The 25,890-nt window shown below is 36.4% G+C and overlaps 1 protein-coding gene across 4 annotated transcripts in view; it reads right to left on the reverse strand.

Annotated features, from left to right (window-relative positions):
- The window catches only part of LOC149543802 (ribonuclease J-like), a 306,576-nt gene that overhangs the window by 16,560 nt on the left and 264,126 nt on the right, over positions 1 to 25,890 (reverse strand). For all 4 annotated transcript variants that reach the window (XR_016355684.1, XM_089798486.1, XM_089798485.1 and 1 more), the window contains one exon: positions 6,973 to 7,454. Coding sequence is in view for 3 of the 4 variants with exons in the window: in XM_089798486.1 (XP_089654612.1) it covers positions 6,973 to 7,454 (482 nt within the window). In the remaining variant the exon portion in view is untranslated. The remainder of the gene's footprint in view (positions 1 to 6,972; positions 7,455 to 25,890) is intronic.

The following is a 25,890-nucleotide window of genomic DNA, read 5'->3' on the forward strand; positions in this document are numbered from 1 at the left end:
ACATGACCCTTTTCTTCCATGAGAAAATGACACAGAAAGCCTACAAAAAAGCTGCCATTGAATTGAGAAAAGACATCATATCTTCTTGCGGGATGAAAAAGAAACAAGTAGATGGCCATAAGAAGTCACACAAGAGGACAAGGGCATATATAAAGCCCTTCATTCCTTCGCACGCAGAGGGAAGCACTCAAGCTTGAGCACCCACAAAAAGTAGAGAAAAAATAAAGGCACAGACTATGAAGCATCATTAGCAAAGAAACGAGCAAAAAACAAAAGCTGAAACCCTCAAATGGACACAGAAAATCCCTAGCACTCCAACTCATGGATTTGAAAAACGCAGTTTCAAAACAAGTAGATACAGAATGCCCTTGAGTTTCAAAACATAGGCAAACCAAAAACACCTAGGAGGTTTGGTGGACCTTGGGGAATCTAGATGCAAGCTAAGAACAAACAGGGGAGGTTACTGCAAGAGTGCCACAAACAAAAACCTTCTCAACATCATGCAAGCCAAAGACCACGTCACAGCTCAAAACTGACGGCCCAAATGAAAAAGTGGCTCAAAAATCAAGCCACGACTAGAGAAGACAAACATTCACGAAACTAGTCAACAATCTTTTTTCCCCCAAAAAAATTGAATGAAATTTCAGGTAGAGAGGGCTATGAATTTTTCTTGTAAAAAATTTCCTAAATCCAAATAAATCCCATCAACCTGCTCTCATACTATGTTATGGTAAATCAATGTTGTGTTCAATAGAGGAATGGAAGTTCCTTATATAGATTTAAAAAGACAATGTTTTTAGAAGAAATAATCGCGAACTAAAGATGGAAAAGGAAACCACCTATAGACTCAAGACTAACTATGATGACCATTAGAGAATTATTGGAATGTTTTAGTATCTAGCACTAGGAACTCCTAGTTCAAAATAGACTTGGCCTCTCCATTATGGAAATATGTGGAAATGGTTCAATAAATGCCAGGTAGAGTATGTTATGTTTGTATTTGTAGTTGTTGCAAAGAGGTATATAGTAGCTCTTGTAGTAGAGTGAAAGCATATTTGTGTTGTATCTCTCAGAAAGACATCAAGTATTGTCTAGGCAGCCAAGAGTTGAAGGGAATCATATACCTAAAACCCTTCTTGCTAACCATATTGTACTAAAATATATTGAAGAGAAAAAAGAAGCAAATGAAGGAATTGGGAATTCAATTGCTCATCATTTGTAAAAGCCTAGATGTATAAAAGCATCAAAATGCCTCTCGGTCTATGGCTTCACTTCCACCTCTAGCGAGAAACCCGCAAAGGGCCATCCATTCTTGTGTGTTCCTATAGAACAGTGATAAACAGGAAAGCAAAGGGGCCCTTGGAAACATCATTTCACAATGAGGTTAGAAATATTGTCGAGCAAGATGCATCTATGCAAATGGATTCACATTTAATGTTGTTCACTCACTGTATTGGCAAGAAATGATGAAATTATTGAATGAGGCTTTGATGGGATTCAAGGGCCTATGTTATGAAAGATCTCCAATAGGTATCTATGGTAAAAATCTGAATTTTGTTTGCTTCTTTTTGACTTTGACTACCAATTGATGGAATGAGATTTGATTTCTTTTGTGTTTGCAATTTGTAATTGTTCTCTGTGTTTTTGTTTTTCCTCATTTTTTATTTTTTTGATAATAGGAAATTGTAATGCTTGTAAAATAATAACAGTGCTGAAAAGAAACTAATTATGGAAATAAACCACACCCAAGAAGTTAGAATCTGGAGTTAAATTTATTCAAACAATCTCTAATGTGGTCGTACCAGGCTGTACAACTTGTGTAGAGAGAAGCAACAATGTTTCATGAATTGAAATTAACAGTGCAATCTATGATCTGCCCAAGTGTGGAGATCTTATGTTGATGCCTCAAAACAAAATCACTGAATTGTTGATGTTGGCTCTTCTTGGCAATGTACGACATGCAGATTCACCGATTTCTGATTCAATATCTTAACGATCCTTTTATGAGATCAATATCATATGTAGTTACTTCCTCCTCATTCAATTAGAAGCATCAACCTCTCTACAATTCTCTGTTATGAATGACTTCATTATTCTTTTGTAACAACTATTATAAATCTGCAATACATATTTGATTGCCTCTTCACAATTTTCCCATACACATAGATTATCTTCTTTTTTTTCACTTCTATATTTTAAACATTGATGGACACTGGGTTCAAGATCTTGCACATGCTCCCAAATTAGTCTTTGTTCCCTTTATCTACCATTCATCTGACTATTTTATATCTACCATTCATCTTAATATTTATACCCAATTACTCCGACTACTATGTATATTTGAGTTCTACACCGTTGAGAATCTTTGAATTGAATATTGAATTCTCTTTTACAAACTGAGATATGCCTCTGAAAGCATTTTTCTTTTTTCTTATCGATAGTCCACGGCATTATTGGTACTTGAGGTGAACATGAGGTGTTTCCTATCAAAAACTCCGGGTGGCACATCAACTGATACGCATATGGGTTTCTGCCTGTGTTTGCAATTTGTAGAATTGAGAAACTTAATCTTTGAATTTCATAATAAATCTGTAATCACTTCCTGAGTTAGCTGGTTTGATACATATCAAATCTGATGCTTCGCATATATGGCTCCAAATGGTTATTAATTATTCTTCTATCAAACTCATCTTGCTCATACCAACTATGATTATCTAGAATTTGCAAATTGTATTAATATTATCCAATGTTGTGCTTTATGCACATAATGGACTTATATTCTACTAGTATTATTTTTTTCACTAATAATATATTATTAATATTATAATTAATTATATTTAATAATAAATTAGATTATTATATTAATAGCTCATGCATTAGTATAATATTATATCATTATATTCCTGCATTGTTATTTAATTATATATTTTCTTTTATTCTATTGGGTTTCCGGTCCATGTAAAACCTGCTTTTACCTTAATTGGCAAAATATAGTTTCTTTTATTATAAATCATATTACAATTTATTACTATTTTTTCATTAGATTTTATTCTAAAAAGGAGACATTGTGAATCTAACAAGGAAAGATATCTGTATTGATGAATATGCAAATGTATGCAACTAGTAGCAGTTTGTAATATCTCTTCCATGTTGTTTTTGGTGATAGTTATTTCACTGGTGGATTCCTTTCACTATTCTTCTTATAGCAGTGAGCCTTTATCTATTTGGCGCTGAGGCCTTGTTATTTCAGGGTAATTAGCCCAAGCGGTAATGAGCAAACTGACTGTGAGACCTTATAAAATTCACTTTAACCAATGTTTTTATGCATGAGAATTAGCTTCTCTATGGTTTTTCCCATCTCAGGTTTCCACCTAAATTCTAGTGTTCATGGTGTATGGTGTTTATGTGCTTTCATGTTCATATATGTTTTAATTATTAGATTGCTCCTGATTAATTAGAGTTAAGGAAATTGTTTTATGATAACTGATTCATCCCCCCTCTCAATTATTTGGCTTGTTCAACAACCTATTTATCTCATGATACGGGTACACTGAGACAGAAAGTCTCATAGTATCCCCTATAGTACCTGAAAAGTACTATATCCAGTCAGTCCTCACAGTGAGTAACACTAGAGTTTCCTGATACAAAGATCCTGAAGTTGGTCACAAGTATAGGGAAGCCCTTTGCAGGCTCTATCCCAATTACATAGGGCTGATGATGAGTGTTGAATTAATGAATTTCGCAAGCACCAATGATTGTGGTCTTGAGGCTCTTGAAGACAAGAACAATGTCGATGCTCATAAATCATTGTACTTCTATGGAGAAATGTACAAACACCTACAATCCATTGCCATCAAAATTTTATCACAAGTTCTTAACTCTTAAGATTCTAATTTCTGAATTCTTCTTGTTGAATATTGAATTTATGCTTTTAAAATTTTATACAAAACCTTTTAACTCTCCAAGTTCAAAATTGAAAATCTTGATAAGTCGTTAGTTTATCATCATCCAAGAGGAATTGAACCACATCCTCCTTTATTCACTCAATAAAATGCAATACACTAAACTCCAAGAAGGCAAAAGACTTGGTCTATGTGCATTCAAACTTGAGGCTCCTAGCACACAAAGACGATGCCTACAAAAAAGGGGAGGCAAAGCATTGGATGTTGAACTAGAGCATGCAGAGTTGGGTGATTTGGTTATCCGCCTTGATGCACTTGCAGTTGATGATGAAGACCACGATCTACCTAGTGATACTGAGGCTGCTCTTAAGGCTGACATTGCTAGTACTGATGCTAGTGATACCGTATGTGCTTTTAATTTGGGATGATGATGATATGTTTGATGATTTTTGATGATATTTGATCAGTGATGGCTGATTGTTAATCTTGACACTACTATATTTAAAATAGAACATTGATATGGTGGTGTATTTTGTTATGTTGTTTTGCTATTAGCATAGTGGTGTATGAGCTTATTTCTTGTTGCATATACATACATACATCCATATATATATATATATATATATATATATATATATATCAAGGTTGCATGGGTACTCGTACCCACGTACCCAAGTACCGGGTACACATATCCCACATATCGGGTACTCGGTGGAGAGCATCATAGCTAAGGACCTTGATTAAGATTCTGATTTTTTTTTGGTTTTTTAATTTTTGTATTAGCTTGTTGTTTATCAACCTTAATTCAATACCAAATCAGTTTGAAACTTTGATACTCATTAACAATAAACTTTATCACTGTTCAAGTCATAAGTTTATCATTTGCAATATGTCATTGTCATATGATTTAGGATCTTTTTGTTCACGTTTAAAGTCTGCCTTCTTTGTTATGCATCTAAGCATTTATCATGTATTATTATTTCAAACATATAACAAATCTGAAACTGAAAACAATACATTACATTTGCAAACTTTATCACTGTTCTTGTTTTGAAAAACCATTGCCATTACTCATAATTTCAGATTTTTTATAAATATAGAAGTATATTTTTTAAATAAGTTTGACATACCCAGGTACCTTTGTCCCCTATTATGAAAAATACTTTAAACATTAAACATTCAGCAATAGCATATGTGTGTATATATATATATATATTATAATTTGACTTATGGCTCATATTTTCAAATTTCTTGTTTTGAATGCTCAATGTCGTGACTCATGACATATATTTTGATTTTTATATTTTCTATAAAATATTAATTATATAGAAAAAAATTAGGCCTACACACGTACCCCCGTCCCCTATTTTGAAAAATATGCGTACCCGTACCCGTTCTTGTTCCCGTACCCACGTACCCGTGCAACCTTGATATATATATATATATATGTTTTTGTATGGACGAACCCACAGCAAATTCGAATCCACCCCAACAAAATTAAACAACTTTTGAACCCGAATTTGAACTAGCAACTTAGGGATAATCATGTAGATTGGTATACAGATACCAGTCTCAATGCTTCTACAAAAAACTCTTTAAAAGGACTAGTGATAATTTGTAAACCCCTTCTACATTTATTGATGCAGGAGCATCGTGGGGTAGTGGACAATCCTACAGGAGAATCAGGCTTAGATCTTGTGGACCTTATGTTTCACACGGTTAGGGTTATGTTTGAGACCTTGTCCTATGTGCGCATAAGGATTGGTGAAAGTATTGGAGTTAGAGCTCTTTTGGTGGTTGTTGGTAACGTGTTACTATTTTCTAGGTGGACTTTGGAGATTGTTTCAGCGAGCTTTGATTTGTGGGAGTTGGCTTGTGCAATTTTAGATGTGGAACGTTGAATGACTTGTGGTCCTATGTCTAAGGCTGCATAATATTATGTTGTCATATGAGTTAGTTATGCATTGTAAACTTGGGGCTTGTCCTAAGTGTTATTTAATTAGTCTATCAGGTTCACTTGTGGCTTGAGTCTTTATTTAATGTGAGTGTTTATTTACTATAACTTGCTAGGGTGACCTATGGCTTGGTTTAGTATAAGTAGAGGGTCTTGTGATGTCTTAAGTCATTATTCAATTGGCATGGAGAAGATGGAGTAGTTGAGAGGGGCGAAGTTTAGTAGAGCTAGTAGCTAAATGTGGGCTTGGGAAACAAGAAGGTTGCTTGGTGGCTTGGGCGTAGAAGTTTAGATTCTTCTTGGGGTTTCTACTAAATTTTTGTGTTGTTACATATCTAGGCTACTTAGGGGTTGGATCTTGCGAGGTCTTGCAGAACTATTATTGTAATTGCTTATGCATTTGGCCGTAACTTGGAAGGCCTTACAACTAGGCATGTTGGATGTAAATCTTATGATTCTATTATGAGAATTGGCATTGTTTTGGATCTAAATCTCTATGTTATTGTTTATGTTTTGTCTTGTGGTTATCTACTTAGGGCTAGGTCACTTCCTTTGGAGGTACACCTGCTTTGCAATACGTCATTTGTTTCTTATGAAATTCTATATTTTGTACCTATTTTCTGGCATAGATTCTGTGTTTGTTGTTTGTGCACTTGTTAGCCAGCAATGGGCATTAATTTTCTTTATCCCAAAACTAGACAAAGACCTCCTAATAATTGTCAACGATGAACAAAAACATTGATATTGTAGATTGTAAATATAGTTTAAAATAGAATGTTCAAAAATATATGATCATAGAAAACAGTTAATAGCAATGTCAGGTTCCTTTCTCCCTTCTCTTACCAATGTTGCTGTGGGCAGTGCAAAGCAAAAACATGTTCCGAAAATGCTAGAGTTTTGTGATATGTCAAAGTTCCGGACTAAACATGTTATGTACTTTCTTAGAATCTAACTCACAGTATACATTTAGCACTCCGAGCATTGAACATCAAAGAAACAGAAAGAAGACTTAATTCACATATAGGCTTTGAGTAGACCATACATAGGCAACTGAAAATCCAATAAAAAGGAGCAAAATTGATATTCAAATAGAAAAAACATATAATGTTTCATTACCTTTATTGTCATCTTTCCTCTGAGAACTAGTCACTAATTCATCCATCACATCCCTGGTTGTAGTATGTAGTTCATACTTGTCGTGAGAAGAAGTTTCTGATGGAGTATTCTTCAGATTTCGAGGCACATTCAGGCCTTTTCCAGATCCTTTTAGTTTTGTATTGTTGGGACTCTTGGGAGTAATTTCGCTTACATTATCCACAGCCATTACAATTACTTCTGGTCTTCTATTATTGTACTTCCTGACAACCTTCCTCATTACTGTAGCCATGCTGTACTCTACATGAGCAAGTGGACAATTTGGCGAGCAGCTTTCTAATGCTGCATGTGCAGCCTTCTGCAACGCCTCCAGAAGTTTTCCATTATCAACCCATAAGCAACGAGTTGCAATGCGAATTTTTCCTTTTAGCAGTCCTTGTGATTCAGATTTTCCATTTCCACCTAAGTGCAAATGGGTTTTCTGAGGCCGCATAACTTCCACACTGCAACGCAATAAGAATCAGTACTTATTTGAAAACAGCATCAGAAACAATGGGGTTGCTAGAATGTAATGTTAAAAGGTAAAGAAAAGTTAAAATCTATAAGCAGGGAATTCATTAGTCTTATGCCTCTTAAGTACTTAACCCTTACTTCTTACAAAGGCCTGGAAATAGCATATTATCATATAAATGACACAAAACACAGATAGAAGCTTCTTTCAAAAAGGTTAATCCGACTTCCATGATCAAATTTTGACTCTGGCTCTATCAAGTGAACTGCGTGTCTTATATAATCTTGATATGTGATATTTCATCTTCTAAAAAAATTGCATTGATAGAATGTGACACTACTGGAAGCAATATCCACAAGATCTAGAAGCATTGTAGATCTGGTTGTTTCTGTATCCCTCAAGTGCTTGCAAAGTGCATTCTTAATCACTAGTAGGTATGGCCTTCTTATAACAAGTAACAGCACATCATGGCACATAGTAGCTGCTGTCGATGGGGCTAATAGCATAATTTATTTTTGTAAGGCATGGGAAGAGACCACCACTTGTCCATTTGGCTGATTAAGGAACACTAGCAGTGCTGTTATCTGTCTGCTTGTCTATGTAGATTGTGTAGAATATCATTTACTTTAATAACTGCCATTTGTTCATTTCTGCTATTATTTAAATATAATGCCACTTTTTTAACTGTAGCTGTTATGTTCTCTTAGGCATTTTCCTACATTAATCGCAATTTGGTTTACAAGGTTGAAATTGTTTTATTTTTATATACTAATGTCAACAGGGATTTTGGAAATTCTCCCTGGAATAGGTATGTTGCAAGAGCAGTGGGATGGGGATGATACATACCCCTGCCATTTCCCGCATCTAGAGCACAAAGAGGCTTTTTACCAAGATGACCATGCACATGCAAGGATGTATTGCAATCCCAAAGATCCCTAAGAATGTCCAGACATCCGATCACTGTCTCAAGGTTGGTAGGACTTGCCCTGTTACCCTTAAAACAAATCTTGCTAAATAAAATGTAACTCCTCCCACACTCACCCCAGGAAAACTGTAACTCTGAACCTTCAATGAGGGCCTGCCAAAGCTGCCCCACCCTAGCCCAAGGCCACTGCTAGAGACTCTACCATGACCCCCTGCACCCTGATAACGATTGGAAATTACCCTCCCAAATACACCAGGAAATAAGCTCTTATTTTGGAATCATTAATAGAGGAAGAGGACTAATAAAATAATGGAAAATGGCATGCACCATAAAGGTCCATATGGCCTAGAGGCCTGAATAAGGTTTAAATGTGAAGGCTCTGCTCCTCAAATACATGTTTGTATCATGACAAGGAATGCACCAAGAGTGCTGCTACTCAACCCTATTGAGGACTGCTGCCCAAACCTTAACTTCGGTTTTAAAAACTTAAAAAATATTTGGTTTGTACTGGACAGATAGTAACATTTAATCCTTTTATTTGGCTTGAAATAACAGAGGCAGTGTTTTCCCCATTTTTTTAAAAAAATATTTCAGTACTTTTACGTTTCCTAAGCTTTTCCTATTTAAAATACCAACTATTTGAATTCCATTTATACTTTTGGTTTAAAGAGAATCTTTACTCCAAGTAATGCTACTATGGTTACAATCCAATGACTCAGAAAATATAATGATATTTGTGAAGATGTCATTACAGCTTCTTGTGTCCCTCTCTGTCAAGTTTTACTCTCTAGTGAATCCCTTACGTGGAAACAGGTTTTGCTATCTTTGAAAATAGCTAAAAAAGCAGTGGTAGTATTTGGTGCGTGTTTAATGGCATGGCTTGTATTTGGTTAGTGTTTAATGGCATGTCTAACATCAGGACATCAAGATTTTGTATTGTATGAAGAGGTAAGCCAAGGCTACCTTTTAAGCACAACTTTTTTATAAAATAACAATTTAGGTTTGTTTAGTTTGCTTTGTCTTGCTGTCAGCATTCAGTCCTTTAATAATCTTTGTAGGATCATAGAATACAGGGTTTCAAGACAGTTGTCATGGAAAAGGAAATAAACTCCCTAGAATTAAAATCAAGAATTCACATGGATATAGGGGAGTCAAAATCAGAAAAAGATTCACAAAGGCACAGTGCCAAAATGAAGTGTGGTTCAATTCCATACATGCAGAGATACTCAAATTTATTCTCCTGTTTCTAGGTTTGAACACCGAACTAAATCAATAAACTTTTTCTCATCAAACCATTAATATGATAAGCCACCGTCTGAAATAATTTGGAGATTCTCGCTATATCTCACAAACAATCCTAACTTATGTTTCTCAGGATCAATCTCCTCTCAACTGATGGCAATTGTTCTTGAGTAGCATTTTAAATCTAATTTTGACAAGGTAAGGAAACAAAATCAGTAATAGCTTTTTTATTTTTTAATGAAAATTCATGTTCGCAAGTGCTACAAAAAATCAAAACAAAATGTACAAAACCTAGTACCACTTTAAAGTAAATAAGAACCACACTTGGCAAATTTATATTAAAAAAATAGTTTCATAGAAAGAGTAAAATTGTGAAACTTAATCTTATTACTATCCAATTGTATGTTTATTGAATTATTCATTATAGTACTCGTTAAATATAATTGATTTAACACTACAATCATTGGATTATTGAAATAAGATGATCTCAATTACTACTTGAGGACACTCTCAATTAAATCCTTGTAAGGTATGAAAATGTTATTTAAAAAATTCCAGATAATTAGGAAAGATTAGGCTAGGCACCTTCGAAATTCCAAATAAACTATCTAATAAAACATTGGTGTAACCTGTATATCTGCTTCTACTTTAAATATATAAATTCATAAAGGAGTGGTTCTTATAGCAATTTTTACTTGGTCCCAATATTTTGAAGGTATTGTTTAAAATATGCTAGTTGATTCATTTTCCCAACAGTTTAATCAAGGCACTTAGCCCATGGATGCAACTCTAGCACCCTTCACCAATTGTCACATATCTATAGTGAACGCAGAGCAGCTTTTACTTTAATATTTTAAAACTTTATGGCTAGTGGAGGGCTATTACCATATCTGTGATCCTCTATACTTCCATAGCTTAAGGGTTATTGAATCCTCAAGTGTAGGATTTTGGGTTACAATAGTCAAGCATAGCACATAGTAGAGAGGCAACCAACCTTTTTATGTAAACCATTATTTTATTTTATTTACATTCTCAAACTTATGGACCCTACATGAAACAGAATAATAATTTTTTTCTTTATGATTTATCTGAGACACAGAGCTATGCAAAATATATCTCATTATTCCAAAAATTTCAGTACAATAGGACATTTATTGATAAATTTTCATCTCTTAAACATTTTATTTGCCAGATTTAATCCCCAGGCAAATTTTCACCAAACGAAAACATGTTAAACTTTTATGATTCTATGAGGGCAGTAATAATTGCAAAACTGAAGTATGGTATAATGAAGATTTCAATGCATGAAATAAATTGAGACAGCTTCCACACATTTCACATTCAAACAATTATTCAATCCTCTTTAGGTAGTTTTATACAGATAGCTGTTTCCCATGCAATACTTGAAATAATGTAATATTGTAAGTTCAAAATCTAAAAATAGACACATTCTGTCACAAATTAATTTAAACAAAAGTTTGAAAACTCAGACATTGTGTGGACTTGGTAGGCCAAAATAAGACTTGGCAAAAAGATTGGGTAGGATTCAGAAAAGGCAAACAAAAAAATGAGTTTTAAGCCTGTTTTGACATTTTCGGCAGCCATTGAAAGTCCTTACCAAACACTTGTGAGCCTTTGACTTGGAGTCACTAGGACTTGGCTCGGGAGTCCATGGCGAATCAACTTGGCAAGCCAAAAGACTCGCAAGTTGTGAGTCCTCCAAGCTTTGGTTTAGAGCATACTTGAAAATCTCAGAGTTTGCAAAGCCCAGAAATTTTTAAAACTTGGAACTTGGAAAAAGCTCAAAGAAAAACTCAGCAAATTTATTGAATATCTGAAAAATGATAATTTCATAAAATATTATTTAAAAAACACATATATACTACATTTGTAGAACATATTACAGATTTCCATAATATATAAATAAAAATTGGAGTTCAATAAATATCATAGACTTAAAAACAAGCACAATTTTAAATACATAATATTTCAAGTTTTGGTATCAATGAAATTTGTAAATCATAAATTTCATCTGCAACTAATGATAAAATAATGTTTCTTGCCATCATGTGGGTGATGTTAGCTAGCCACACTACCAGCATAGCGATCCACATTGCCAGATGCTGAGGTCATGTTATCTAGGGATATTGAATTGCCTAACAGCTAAGGAGTTGCCCACGGCTGATTCATTAAAGAAGTCAAGCAAGAATGGGTCTGAAGGTATCATCATAAAGATTAGCAAGTCAAATGAACATGACCCAATTGGTATAATACAAAGGTTCCTACAGGATCTTCAATCCATGGTAGTTGTTATGCAAGAGATGGGGATATCTCCCAAGGAGTAAACATTGGTCACTCCCCCTTGGTAGCCAACTAAGCACAGCCCATCTTGGCATTTATGTGATTGAGAAAGAAGGAGAATTTGTAAAATGTTTCATGACTTGGAGGTGGCCTGGAGTTGAGACCCAAAAGATAATGGTAGCTTGGCACCTTGCAAGACCAACAGTCAATGGAAGACATGATTGGATTTTTCAGCCTTATTTGGCACGAGACTTATTTCAGAGATCCCTTCCTTCAACTGAAGCACCAAATTGTTTCAGAGAACTTCTCATTTGGTGCCATTGCCAATTGGAACTCTGGCATATTTAACTCGCAAATGAGAATCCAGTCAATTTAATGGGGCAACCCTTTTACAAACTAGTAGAAGCCAATCAAGAATGAGAGGACCAAGTTCGATGGGACTTGATAAATTTATGTACTATCTGTTAAGGGAATACATGCTGAGGGAAGCTCTTGCCAGAGAGGTCCATCAGGAAGCCATCTTTGTAATGTCCCTAATTTAGTAGGTTGCAGGAACCAAGGTTGGTCAGCTCATCATCGCAACCCTCGTGAGTTGATGATTGGATTTCCAGGTCTCAATTGTAGACTTGCTATTTTTAGTACATCTATTTGTGGTCACTTGCTATTTTTGGCATTGCAAAGTTGGCACAGTGGTGATTTTCATCCATTCAGTCATCTGCACAGGATGGAATATTTATTGGGGAGTCATATTAATTGCATTTGTTATGAGGCTCATAATTATTTAATGTACTTTATGTTATAAAGTGATGATTTGTAGTTGAAGCCTCTTAAGTGAAAGATGTCATGTTGAAGCCAAGTTGCACAAGGAGATTATAAATATGGCTCTCATTTTGAGAATTGGATCCAATTGATTATAATTTTCTTTTGTGTTTTGTTGAAGGTTTGAATTCTGGAGTTTGCCTGAAAGTTGCATCGCAAATTGTTGTTGAATCATAGCAATTTGCCATCAATCCTTACTATTTCTTACTGTGCCTAAGGAGGGTTTTGATTCTGAGGAAATCAACTGGTATTGAAAGGGATTTGTTGCTTTCTGAACACCTGCATTCAAGTTCTAGGAGTTTGATTTGATTATTGCAGGCTGTCGTTCACTAATTAGGCAGCAATTCAGCATTTGCAAAGATGGGTCTGCATTTAGAGGGCCTGTGTGACCTTTCTAAGGACCAGTGTTTTACATTTCAATGCTTGTGAACAATCTACAGAGTCCTGCAATTTATACCACAGTCTGTGTTTTTCATATCAGAACCTGTGTATATTTTAGAGGCCTACGGATACATTAAAAAGAGACCTGAGACTCCAGCAAAGGACTGTGTTCATAATTAAGGGCCAGCGGTTAAGTAATAGGTGCTCCGTGTTTGGGATTTAGCTTTGCTTCGGTGATTGCAATCAAGCTGGGAACCTCAGCATTCAGTGTACGAGACTATACAATCAAACAATCATCTATATTGGAGTGGCGAACATCATCTGATAATTGCAATCATTGTACTTGAAGAAAATAAACAAGTTCCTTGAATTCTACTTGAATTTAGAGCAAAATCCTTTGTAGCTGTTATTAATATTTCCATAATTTTAGAATTAAATAAGTCAACAAGTTCCTTGAATTCTACTTGAATTTAGAGCAAAATCCTTTGTAGCTGTTATTAATATTTCCATAATTTTAGAATTAAATAAGTCAAAGCTGTTATTGTTATTTCTTTGGCATTGAAATTCTTCATTTCTATTCATCCAAGAATTCAAAAAAAACATAATTCCCAAAAACACAATTTTTTTATAGAAAATCTCAAAAAACACCAAAAAAGGCAGCTTGCTTCATCAGCATTTCAGTTAGAGACTGTCTAGGATCTTTACACTGGTATCAGCGTAGTTTCCTGCCAGCCTACAGAAATTGGGCTAAGAGTTAGTTGTTCAATGTGTAGTTCAAAGATTGACAATATTTGATTCAATAATAAATATTTGGTAGTCAGTAACTATGGATGCTGACAGGAGGCTTGTGTTAGGTATGCATTATACCCATAGAGGTTGTACCTCTCCACCTAGAGATGGAGAGCCTAAGATACAGTTTAGTTTTGTAGGCAACAGGGGTGCTTGTAGTCCTAGTGGTTCATCTGGTATAGAATTCAGAGATGCTAGCATAGGTTCCAAGATTGATAGAGAGGCTAGATAGACATTTAGGGACTTGGCAACAGGACAACACCATGTGGCAGATGTGTTGGAGAATCTTTCTTACACTCTGCAGCAGATAGCACTCCCTCAAGGATGGAGAAGAGAGATGGCTCATGATGATTATGTTGGTTATCATAGATCACAAGTTGAGGATAGATCCAAGGTCAATGACAGATACAGAGCAGAGGACTGGGGTAGGATTGATGATAGGGAGCACTGGACAGGATACATTGGAGCCTATAATAGGCCATAAAGACCCACCTCCTTAAGACCTAAGACTGATGCAGTTAGTACTAAGACAGAGGTTGTGCCCTTTGTAGATGATGTAGTTGCTTATTTCGCTGAGTAGGATCCTCTACCACAGGCCATGAAGAAGAATTTGAATTTTGACAGATATCTAACTAGAAGCAAAAGCATTCCAGAGGTAGGCTTGCTCCTAATAGATAGAGGCCTAGGCAGTCAAATTTTCGCAAGGTGGCCTATAAGATGACATGGCACATTTTCATGAAAGAGGTAGAATGACTGTTAGAACTTGGGTTCACAAGCTTGACACCTACCTTGCTTTGTGTCCTATGACTGAGGAAGACCTTATTAGATTTGCAGTACTACACCTTGATGGAGTTGCACATGATTGGTGGTATTACAGTTTGGTATCCTCCTCCCCCACCCCCCCATCATGATCAAATCACATCGTACTAGGAGTTTGGTGGCAGGTTGATAGAGCGCTTTGACAGGAAGGATCCTGAGGTCTACTTTAGATAGTTGGCTCAATTATGAAAAACAACTACTTTGGATGTGTTCATCAATGAGTTCCAGAGACATTTCGTGATGGTATATGACATATCTGAGAGGAGGCAAGTCGTGTTGTTTATAGAGGGCTTATCTAAACCACTTAGACGTTGGGTAAAGTCCCAAGACCCACCTTCATTGCAAGAGGTGATGAAGAAGGCTAGGAACTTGGAGTCGTTTACACATAGAGGCAAGTTTTCCTCGAAGCCTTCTACTTCAGCTTATGATAGAACAGCTCCTAGGAGGGAGGATAAAATAAATTAGACTCTAAGCATCCTACAGTAGATCCTGTTGGTTCCCAAAACCATAGATTGGAAATCCAAGGGCCTGCCACTTCTCTGATAGGATTCCGCAATCAGTTCTGGCCAACAAACGGGAATAATTCTCGATTCCCCTGCACTTCAGGCTCCGCTACACCTAGGCAGGTAGACCTTCTCCTCAAACGCTGACTGCCTAGTTCAGAGCTTTTCTAGAGCAAATTTAAGCTTTGGAATTCTTTGACTGGCAAGGTCCTTAACTCAATGAAACTGAAACTCAATGTTGAATGTTTAAAATGTTTGGATGTTTAGTATAAGGTTTTGTTAATAATGAATTTGATGCTTGTAGGAAGGAATATATAGATTTTCTGACTTCAATAATAGAAAGACCAGTGCCTTTGCTCATCCGGGCAATAGAGTCAACTTCAATGAATTTTCACGTACCACTTCATAAAGTTCTTACGCACTTGAATTGCCACCAATTTAATAATCAAAATGTGATAGACCAAATGTTACGCAATCTTAAATTAATCCAGGTTGAGCTTTTAACTCCTCTGGTAGGGAGACAAACTGGACACAGATACGGAAATGATTTAATATTTCACAATATCTACAATGATCAAATTTAAAATGCTAATGACCATGTTCACTTCTCCGACATTTAAATTGTATACAAAATTTCAAAAAAATAATTACAAAGGACGATTCATCTACAGTTTAAATCTTCGTGCCATTTAAAAATAAACAAAAGACATTTTATTTTATTATAAAAACAAATATAATGGAATTTATATTACAAAGTCATAATGTTGCTCCTTATTCCTCTATACAATAATAAATATAAAATACTTACTCCTGAGAATACGGATGTGAATGTCTGAATATTGTCCTGTTGTTTTATCTCTGCCCCTATATATATCCCATTTTTCTAAAATTGTGACTTCTCAAAAAGTAGTATTACACCTCTAACTAATTAATCGCACCTCTTTATTTTTATTTCACCTTTTAATATATGAGACTTTAATCATATTTTGATGTCTCTAATATTATAATAAACACACCCATTAACCATTCTGATTATCGGGTTGCATCTCTATTGCCATCAATTCATATGGAGATTGTTCTCAGACACGGCTCAATATATCCAAAAGTGAAATTATTTCAAGTACCAATGATAGATATCGAAGGCAGCTACTGTGAATTTCCTTAATTGCATCTTCTCAACTAATAACCATAGTCGATAATATGGGGAATTTAATCACTTTGTCATTATCTTTGTGGTTGCCACTCTATATTCTCCTACACGGGCTCCAGAAAATAAATTCATCTATTGTTTCAATCACCCCATTTGTGGTGTAAAGACAACATGCATCCTGATGTTTCGGTGGATAACACCTTAGACGTGGCTTTAGAAACTTGATACTCCTCTTCACTGTCGTCCTTATGTCATTCTCTTCAGGTCCACATCATTTTCAATTGCTATGTACATCCATTTATTCATTTTTATGTTATGGCATTGATGCAATAAGCATCGAATTTGACTTCCTCTGTTTAATGCTAAAGACTTTCAGACGGTTGTTGTATTTGTCTTATTCTTGTACTTAGGAATCACATCGAGTATGTTGTCTAGAATACCTCCTGACTGCATAGATCACTATTGATCTGTAACTTTCTTGCCAACATCATACTTCAGATACCATCATTTTGTTGTTGCTCCTATGTATGAGTCTTCATATTCGATACAGTCTCCTGTTTAACTGTTGTTGCTATGAAACTTTCAATAACATCTTTCTAAAGGGAGCAATATATCCTTGGGTTCCAAATGTTTAGACTTTCGATGTTTTTCCATAGTTGTGTAGAGAGCTGAATGTGTACTTCTGTCTCAGCGTAGGACAGGAGAATGCTAAACATTTCTGTTTCTGTCCATTTCATTTTCCAGATTATAATCTGCAACCACAACATTATTCAGAAACTATTTGTATGTCAATTTGTGATTTGGGAAGGTTTTGGGAAGGTATTGAGAAGTCTTCAAGTCTCCAGGAATTGATAGTGCATATGTGTGAAGCCAAGGAGCCCTTTAATTTCCTTGTGTTCTGATTTGTATAGTAGTAATAAAGGATGTAACATTCATCCTCATTTCTGATATGACTGTGAATGGAAATATTGATTTTCAACCCAATTATTTGTGCATTGCTTTCTTTTATTTTCAGTTCCATTTGTATATGGCCCATAAAATGCAAACCACTATTATATTCCATCATATTTAAAAATGGAAACTCAAAAAATTAGAGTTCCATCAGACCCTTTGGACCAGGATACCATTAATGATTTGAATAAGAAGTTATGTTTCTATTGCAAAGGTCCATATGATGTCATTCATGATTATCCTATAAAGTCTAACGATAAGAATAAGATGGAGTGCTTTTACGATGATGAGAACAATTTTGATCCTACAGGGCAGCTAGCTGATTATGATCATGATGTTCTAGACCTACGGGAGATGATGACGATGAGGTGGATGATTTCAAACTCAACGTCGCCTACCTTTCTAGCATGAGAAAGGAAGGAGCTTTCAGGATTCATGGGCTTTTAGCAGGACAATGTGTGATTTCTCTATTTGACACAAGTGCCTCACATAATTTTATTAATGCTCATTTGGTCACCAAGCGAAGGATTCAGATTGAGGATTTTGAGGAACTACTAGTTCAGTTGGTTAATGGTTACACCCTTAGGTGTAACAAGATGATTTAAGATCTGCCAGTTAAGTTGAATACCTATGCCTTCAATGCAGGTTTTTAAGTGGTTGATATGGGCAGTGCTGATAAACTTCTTGCCATGGCATGGTTGCATACCCATAAGGACATTTATATCAGCACAGAGAGGATGGAAATGAGATTTAATAGGGATGGTAAACCACATGTCCTTAAGTCTATTAGGAATAATGATCTCAAGTAGATTTCTCTTAGACACATGCAGCATTTGGTATGCCATGAGGATGTGATTGATTGGGCCGTTGAGTGTTGAATTATGCATCCTAAAGATAGTCCAAATAAGCCAACATATCATCTCAATATTCAGTAGTTGAAGACTAAACACCCTAAAGTGTTTAGTGACTTACCACCTAGCAGGCCACTTGACAAAGGGATTGAGCATATTATTGAGTTGGAGGAGGCCACTATGCCCATCATGATTGCACCTTACTGGTACCCAAAGCGGCTTAAGGATGAGATTGAGAAGACTATACAAGAGTTGTTGGATATGGGACACATTAGGCCAAGTAAGTCTCCCTTTTCTTCTTTAGTCATATTGATGAAGAAGGATAGCACATTGCGGATGTGTATAGATTACCAAATGCTTAATAAGAGGACTATTAAGAACCAATATCTGACCCCTCGGATTGATGAGCTCATTGATGAGTTGCATTGAGCAAAGTATTTCTCAAAGATTGATTGAGATTGTGTTATCATCAGATCTGTCTTAGGAAGCAAGATATAGAGAAGATTGCTTTCAGGTGCCATTGTTGACATTTTGAGTTCCCGGTCATGCCATTTGGCTTGACAAATGCTCCCAACACTTTTCAATCTATTGTAAACAGGTGTTTCACAATCAGCTTTGGAGATTTGTGTTGGTAGTTTTTGAGAACATCATGATTTATAGTAAGACTTGGGATGACCATGTGGCTCATCTTGATACAGATTTGAATATTTTGGATAGGGCTTCCTTGTACACCAAGGAGTCTAAGTGTACCCTTTATAGTAGAATATAAAGTAATATTGTATTTAGTCCTTGTTAAGCTTGAGCGGGTTGGGTAGTTAGGAAGTGAGGGAATGCACCGATTGGGTCTTCCTAACCAACCAACCCTTTTTACAAGCACTTGGAATATTGATAATGTATTCATGATGTTTTGTTATGAATAAAGTAAAGCATTCTCTTGCCATTTTGGTATTGTGGTAATAAGGTAAATTCCATGTTATTGCTCTGTATACATGTCATGAATCCTGTGAATTTAAGTAGTATTTCCATTCTACATTTTGGTGTTGTTGCCTAAGTTCGAACCCAGAGGTCATTGGCAAGACACAATGGAGTAATAGAAAGAGCCTTCCTACCACATATACAAATAACAAATAGTGATGGGAAAGAGGAGGAAATAACCAAAGAAGATTAGTTGACACTCGATTTGGTGATGGCCTGGGAAGTTGTAGTCGATTAGCACATGCAAAAGGAAGCCCGTGAGAGAACGGTTCTTGAGAGTATGATATGCAATAGACTTTTGGTCCCACCAGTGGTGTACGATCTACTAGGACAGATTCCTCGCTTGTTAGGATGAAACTTGTTACGTATTAAGGAAGAAAGAACCGAGACAGATAGAGAAGCAACAAGTACTCCAACAGTTTGCTGAAAGGACACAGGAACATAACTTAGAAGAGGAAGATAATTCCACAAAGGGAAATAAACAATAAGAGAATTCATGCTCCTCATTCCAAACAAATATCCCAGGCAGGCACTAGAGGAAGAAACTGGGGAAGAAGTAGCCTTGAAGACATTACGTCTCCAACAACAGGAGGAGAGACGCTGTTACCTGAGAGGGTAGGGGGACCCCACCAGAATCCAAGAAGGGTTGATTGAGCATACAATTGAAGGAATATCCAATTTGGCTATCTCTAAGACACCAGGAAGTTGTGCAGAAACTCGAAGACCCTTGCATAGAGAGAACTTGACAAGAGCAAAACCTAAACATAGAAGAAGAAGATGCTTGCGGATCGCAATCAAGAATCAAGTCCATCAAGAGGGAACTTCCCATCATGAAGAAGTGTTCCATTGTGAGGAAGTGTTCCGATAGGAACGAGTGCTCCATTAGGAGGAAGTGTTCCATCAGGAAGAAGTGTTCCATCGGGAGGAAGTGTTTCGTCAAGAGGAAGTGTTCTCATCCTGCCTCGAAGCAAACAGACAGGAGGGGGTATTCCACCAAGAAGAAAAAAGGACAACATAATGGTAATAGACAAACAAAAATTGCCTAGATTTACCGGCAACAGTTCGGAGGACCTCACGCCTCTGTCATATCCCCATTTTAAGATAGAATTATAATTATAATTTGATAATACAATGTTATTAAATAAATAATGATAATAAAGTTTTATTAAAACTAATACTAAAATATAAAACTAGGAAATAATAATTATTTAATCTATATTATTAATGAAATAATATTTAGTATGACATTTTGACTTTCAATTAATAAAAAATAATAAAATTTCAATGAGTAAATAAAGAAATAAAATAAAATACAAGAGACAATATTGGAGAAAGTATGTTAACTTTCTAAATAGAATTTAATAATAAATAACAATAAACACAAATAAGTAAATAAACAATATATCATAGAATAATATAAATTAACTAAATCTAATGAAAAGTCAAGAGATGTTTAACAAATAGAAATGACTTCATTAAAATTAAGATATAAAAGAGAGGAGAGTTTATTTTAGAGACGGAAAAAAGAAAAGGAGAAGAGAGGAGTTCAAAAAGGAAAAATGAAAGAGGAAAGTAATTTGAAGAAAATAAGTGACTATCTCAAAAGGTATCAATGATATTGAAAGGATGTGAACCTTCGAAAAGGTCATAATTGTGAATTGTGAATAGTTGTGACTCTTCAAAATATTGTGATTATAAAGTATTGAGACTTTTTCCAAAGGATTTTATTTATGAAGTGTTGTGACTTTTTCGAAGGGATTATAACTATGAAGTGTTGTGACTTTTCAAAGGATTTGTATTATGAAAGGCTGTGACTCTTGGAAAAGAAGAAACAAAAAAAAATATTTTGTTCTTTCTTTATAATTAAAAAAGGAAGAATTTTAGAAAGTAAATATAAAGTTGAAATAATTCTAGAAGGAATAATTCATTGAAGGGCCAACTAAACATAGAACCACATGGACCAAGAAAAGAAGGTAAGAAAGGTATGTTTATGGATTATATTTGTTTAGGTTTATTTATGAATTTATTTATATTAATGAATCATACTTGTGGATAATATTGTGTTAACCTATGGGGTTAGCTTGATGGATATTAATAAGACTCGAAGCATAGAGCATGTGAGATATTAAGATCTACATTGTCCGCCATGGCCGAGAACCAATGTGAATTCGAAGCACGGAGCATGTGAGATATTAAGGTCTACATTGTCTGCCATGGTCAAGAATTGATATCGAAGCATGGAGCATTGAGATATTAAGATCTCCAGTGTCCACCATGGCCAATAATCGATGTGCCAAAATATTCGAATGTTGTCAACGTATGCATATGTGAGTAGCCTTGGATAGAGGATGCCCATCCAAGAAGGATCTTATAAGGGGTGCACTCTTGGGAAGACGACGAGGTAGCTATGAGATAGGAAGCCCGATCTGGATACATCCTTAAGATTGGGGATAAATTAGAGGGTAGAATAATATAGTCAGTTTTGTTATTGCTGTGATTCTAACTATTATATACCAGGTATTACTTGTCCCAAACTAACCCTAATAGTGGGAACATTATAGCATCACTGTAAAACATGCATAACCATATGGCATGCTAATGGAGAGAATAATGCAGATGAATTGCTAAAAGCATTCCCTGCTACACTAAGAGGTATAGCCATTGACTGGTATACAAATTTGGAGGCAGGCAAAAAGAACACATGGAATAATCTCTGCACAACCTTTGAGGGAGAATTCAGACTCCTAAGAAATAGTGATCGATATTTATAATACAAAGCAAGCAAAAGGTGAATCCGTTAAAGCCTACAATACAAGGCTAAAAGAGCTGATAAGAAAACCTAACAACTAGCATGTGGATGGACTAAAGACAAGGTGGTTCATTAAAGGATTGACAGTGTCCCTTAGGTAAAAGATGAAAATAGTCTCACCATCAACCTTTGTCGATCTATGTACTCGCGCAATGGACACTGAAAGTGAGAACAAAACCTCGACAAGAAGGCATGGAAGTGCAAGTGAAAGTTTAGAAGAAAGTGAGGACGAATCCAAAACCATCCAAGCCCAGAGAAAGGAGATGAGGAGTTAATTAAGGAGGTAATGGGGACTAAGGAAGAGAAAAAAGACGGGAGGCAACTTTGGTGCACAGACTGTGAAAAGGGAGGCCATATGAAAGGGGCATGTCCAAGGAAAGCATTTTGTGAGATTTGTCAGGTGTTGGTACACGCAATCAAAGACTGTCTCTACAATCTAGAAACATAGAACGCTCAAGTATTCTTCACACAAGGAGAGTAATCTACACTAGTCTCTACCCCTCCAAAGAACACAAATATAGAAGCCTAACTAGGAGGATATAGAAATAATAGAAGAGGGAGTAATAATAATAACAACAACAACAACAATAACAACACACCCTTGTGAGCAATCTAGTATGATTTTAAGGGGAGACCTATGATCCAATGTAAGAGGTGCAATGAATGGGGACATTTTGCACAAAATTGTCAAAATGGAAGAGGACAAAATGAAGGAATGTTGTGTAAATGGTATGGACCAAGCAATCATGAGTATGTGAACTACCCTAGGCAAAAAGGGGTGAACATGTTGGATGCCAAAGAACCAAAAAGTGATATCCTTTCCATCACAAGGATGCAAGCCAAGAAACTTGTCTACCTAGATGCTACTACGGAGAAGGAAAGATTTCTCGAAGCTAGGAAAGACATTCAAAATAACATGCCAATAGAAGGGAAGGCAAGGCCAGAAAAAATTCCTACCGACGAGGGTATACCAAGTATCATGAGACAAGTAACCGAGACCACCATCCCTATGAAAATTGTTGATTTATTGGAAACATTACCTCAGTTGTAGGTAGCATTAACACAAGGGGTAAGTATGAAAGGGATAACCTCCGAAGAAGAGAAGAATGAAGAAGCACATGTTGGGAAACAAAATAACACCCTATTCACTATAGGAATGGGGAGGACACCAGTAGTAGTGGAAATGGAAATATTGGGGTATAAACTCTCGAATACTATTGTTGATAGCAGCTCTAGCGTAAATGTCTTATCTGAAGAGACATCAAAGGCAATAGGGAAACCCACACTTTGGCCACCTACATTTCAACTGGTGAGAGCAAACCAGCACGAGATTAAGCCAATAGGAAACTTGATGGGACAAAAGGTAGTTATCAGTACACAACAATTCTTTCTTGATTTTGTGGTTATTACTCTAGAGAAAAAGGGGTATGATGCTTTACTAGGAAGGGGATGGCTGGTTATAGCCAAAGCTACCCATAATTGGAAAACGAAACACTTTGTCTATTGAGTTAAAAGACAGGAATTACACCATAGACCTCAAGACCTAGTCTATAAGTCAGGACATGGCTTCAGATTCAGAAGCAAAGGGAGAAGACCATGAAGGAATGGACCCAGATGAGGAAGGGGTGCTCAGACTTGTGGAATGCTCAAAAGATGAAACAAGCTCCCTCAATGGATTATTTCACTTGTAGATGGGAGATTGAAGTTTTCCAGCGAGAATGTAATATGTTGCAAGTCCAAGAATTAGAGTCTGAGGAAAGGTATCAAGAGAGCTATAAGGAATATAGAGAAGGTATGACAACCCTTAGTAGGACACCAACACACATATTTGAGGAGGTAGAATACAAGGAAGAAATAAGGTCCTTAGCTCAATGGGCAACAGAAGTGGCAGAAAGGAGAACATTTTAGCACGACAAGCATTTAAGGAGAATGAATTTTATGCCGGTACAATTGGTACTCAAGTTTAATGGGAAAAATGAAATAAAGCCAAGCAAATTCAAAGTACACTGGGTGGGCCCATACAAAGTGGTCGGTGTAAAAGGAAATGGTGCAATAAGCTTGTCAACCTTGGACAACAAAATGTTGAAGGATCCGGTTAATGAGTCTAAATTAAAGCCTTATAAAATAAGAAGAGAGCCTATTGCTATTCAGTTTCTAGAAATACAAAGTGATTAAGATGGGACTTGCCAAAACAAGAAGAGGATACAAGGGACCATTGGAGAAACATTATTAAAGACCAATTTTCCAAACTTGAGGAGAAAGTTGACAAGGGTACAAATTGGAAAGGGTCGTACAAAGATCAAAAGTAAGGAGAAGTCTTGCCATAGCCATATGACAAACTTACCAAAGGAAGGAGACAATGTATGATAGGAGCTTGGAGGCCTCGTATGGACGAAGGAAGCTAGAGGCAAAAGTATTGTACCAGAAGCATCCACTGTGCCAGCCTTTGTATGGTTGTTCAAGGCCAAACTGACCACAGTCGTACAAGTAGGAGAGAGAAGGTTGGTCGTACGAGTAGGAAGAGGTGAGGCCATATGAGCCAGAAAGATCATACAGGGGATAGAGGTCGTACGACCAGGAAGTATAATTGTAAGTAGGAGCGTAAGGATAAGAACTATACGGGCATAACAAAGTACAACCATATGAGCAATAAGGAGTGCAGTCATATGTAGCACGAGGGTCGTACAGGCAGCCAGGCAAAGTGCCAGACGTATAGGATCAGCCATACAGACTCTTGCCATATGGACCCGAGCCATACGGACTTAATTTGTGTGGATAAAAGGTAGGCACGGGATTAACCTAAGGACACATACGCCCAATAACCACAAGGACAGAAGGAATCAGTGGGTAAAGAGTAAGGATAGGATGAACAGTACAAGAAGGATGGTAAAGTTAAGCTTGGGGAACCCTAGCAAACGGAACATCATTGATTCCAAGAAAAAGGACCTAGCCTTGCAGATCAAGAAGACTATAGCAATGAAGGACAAGGGAAAACATGTAAAAGCAATTACAGCCAGAAATATCACATTTGAAAGTGTCATGGGAAGCGAATGTCACGCCTGGTGGGAACATGCCAAAGACAACCATCCACTCAAGAAGGCCCTATGGAAGGAAGAGGTAGACAAAATCATTCTCATGCCTATGTTCAATTTAAAGGGGTTCGAACCAATATCGCATACCATGGTGGCAGGCTGTGATAAAAAGATGAACCATTTAGTAATTTAGTATTTCTAGGAGAAGCTAACAATTTCTTACATACTAGAGGAAATAAGTAAGGTTTTTGGAATCCCCAACATAGGATAGGAACTAGTAAAACCCCTAATGTCAGTGGAAGAAAAGAAGAAATGGTTGCGACTGATATATAGGAAGGATCTCATAGTACAAGAATGGGAAGGAATTTTGAAGAATAGTAGGGGTCTCAAGAAGATTTGCATTGCCAATGATGAATGGCGATGCATTGTCAACTTGGTAAAAAGTAAACTCACGACAGGAACCTGCACTTCAGATATTGCTCTCTAGATATTGCCTGTAATTGATGGAATGTATAAGGGGTAGGAGTATAATTGGGCACAATTTCTTTTAGAAAGACTCCAGGAATTCATGGAACTAAAGCACAGAGTATTCTACATGCCCCACCATGCTGTGGCTTTAGTTCTTCAAGCGGTATGCACCTAGGTGGATAGTGAGCATAAGGGGGCATTGGTTCCAGCCAACAGGGTGGAACCCTACAAGCCAGTCATGACATATTGGCTCCGCATGGACACTATGGGAGTAGGATCCCACATTGGAGAACCTCGGAAAAAGAAATCAAAACAAGCAGTAGTGAAGTAGCACCAGGAGGCATTAGTTGGATAGATTTTGTTCTAGTGTGTTTGGTAGTCGTGTGCAAGACGACTTCGTTTTTTGGGGGGAT

The sequence above is a fragment of the Cupressus sempervirens genome, chromosome 8, assembly GCF_028749045.1.
Source record: "Cupressus sempervirens isolate cs-2001-9-10 chromosome 8, ASM2874904v1, whole genome shotgun sequence".
NCBI lineage: Eukaryota > Viridiplantae > Streptophyta > Pinopsida > Cupressales > Cupressaceae > Cupressus > Cupressus sempervirens.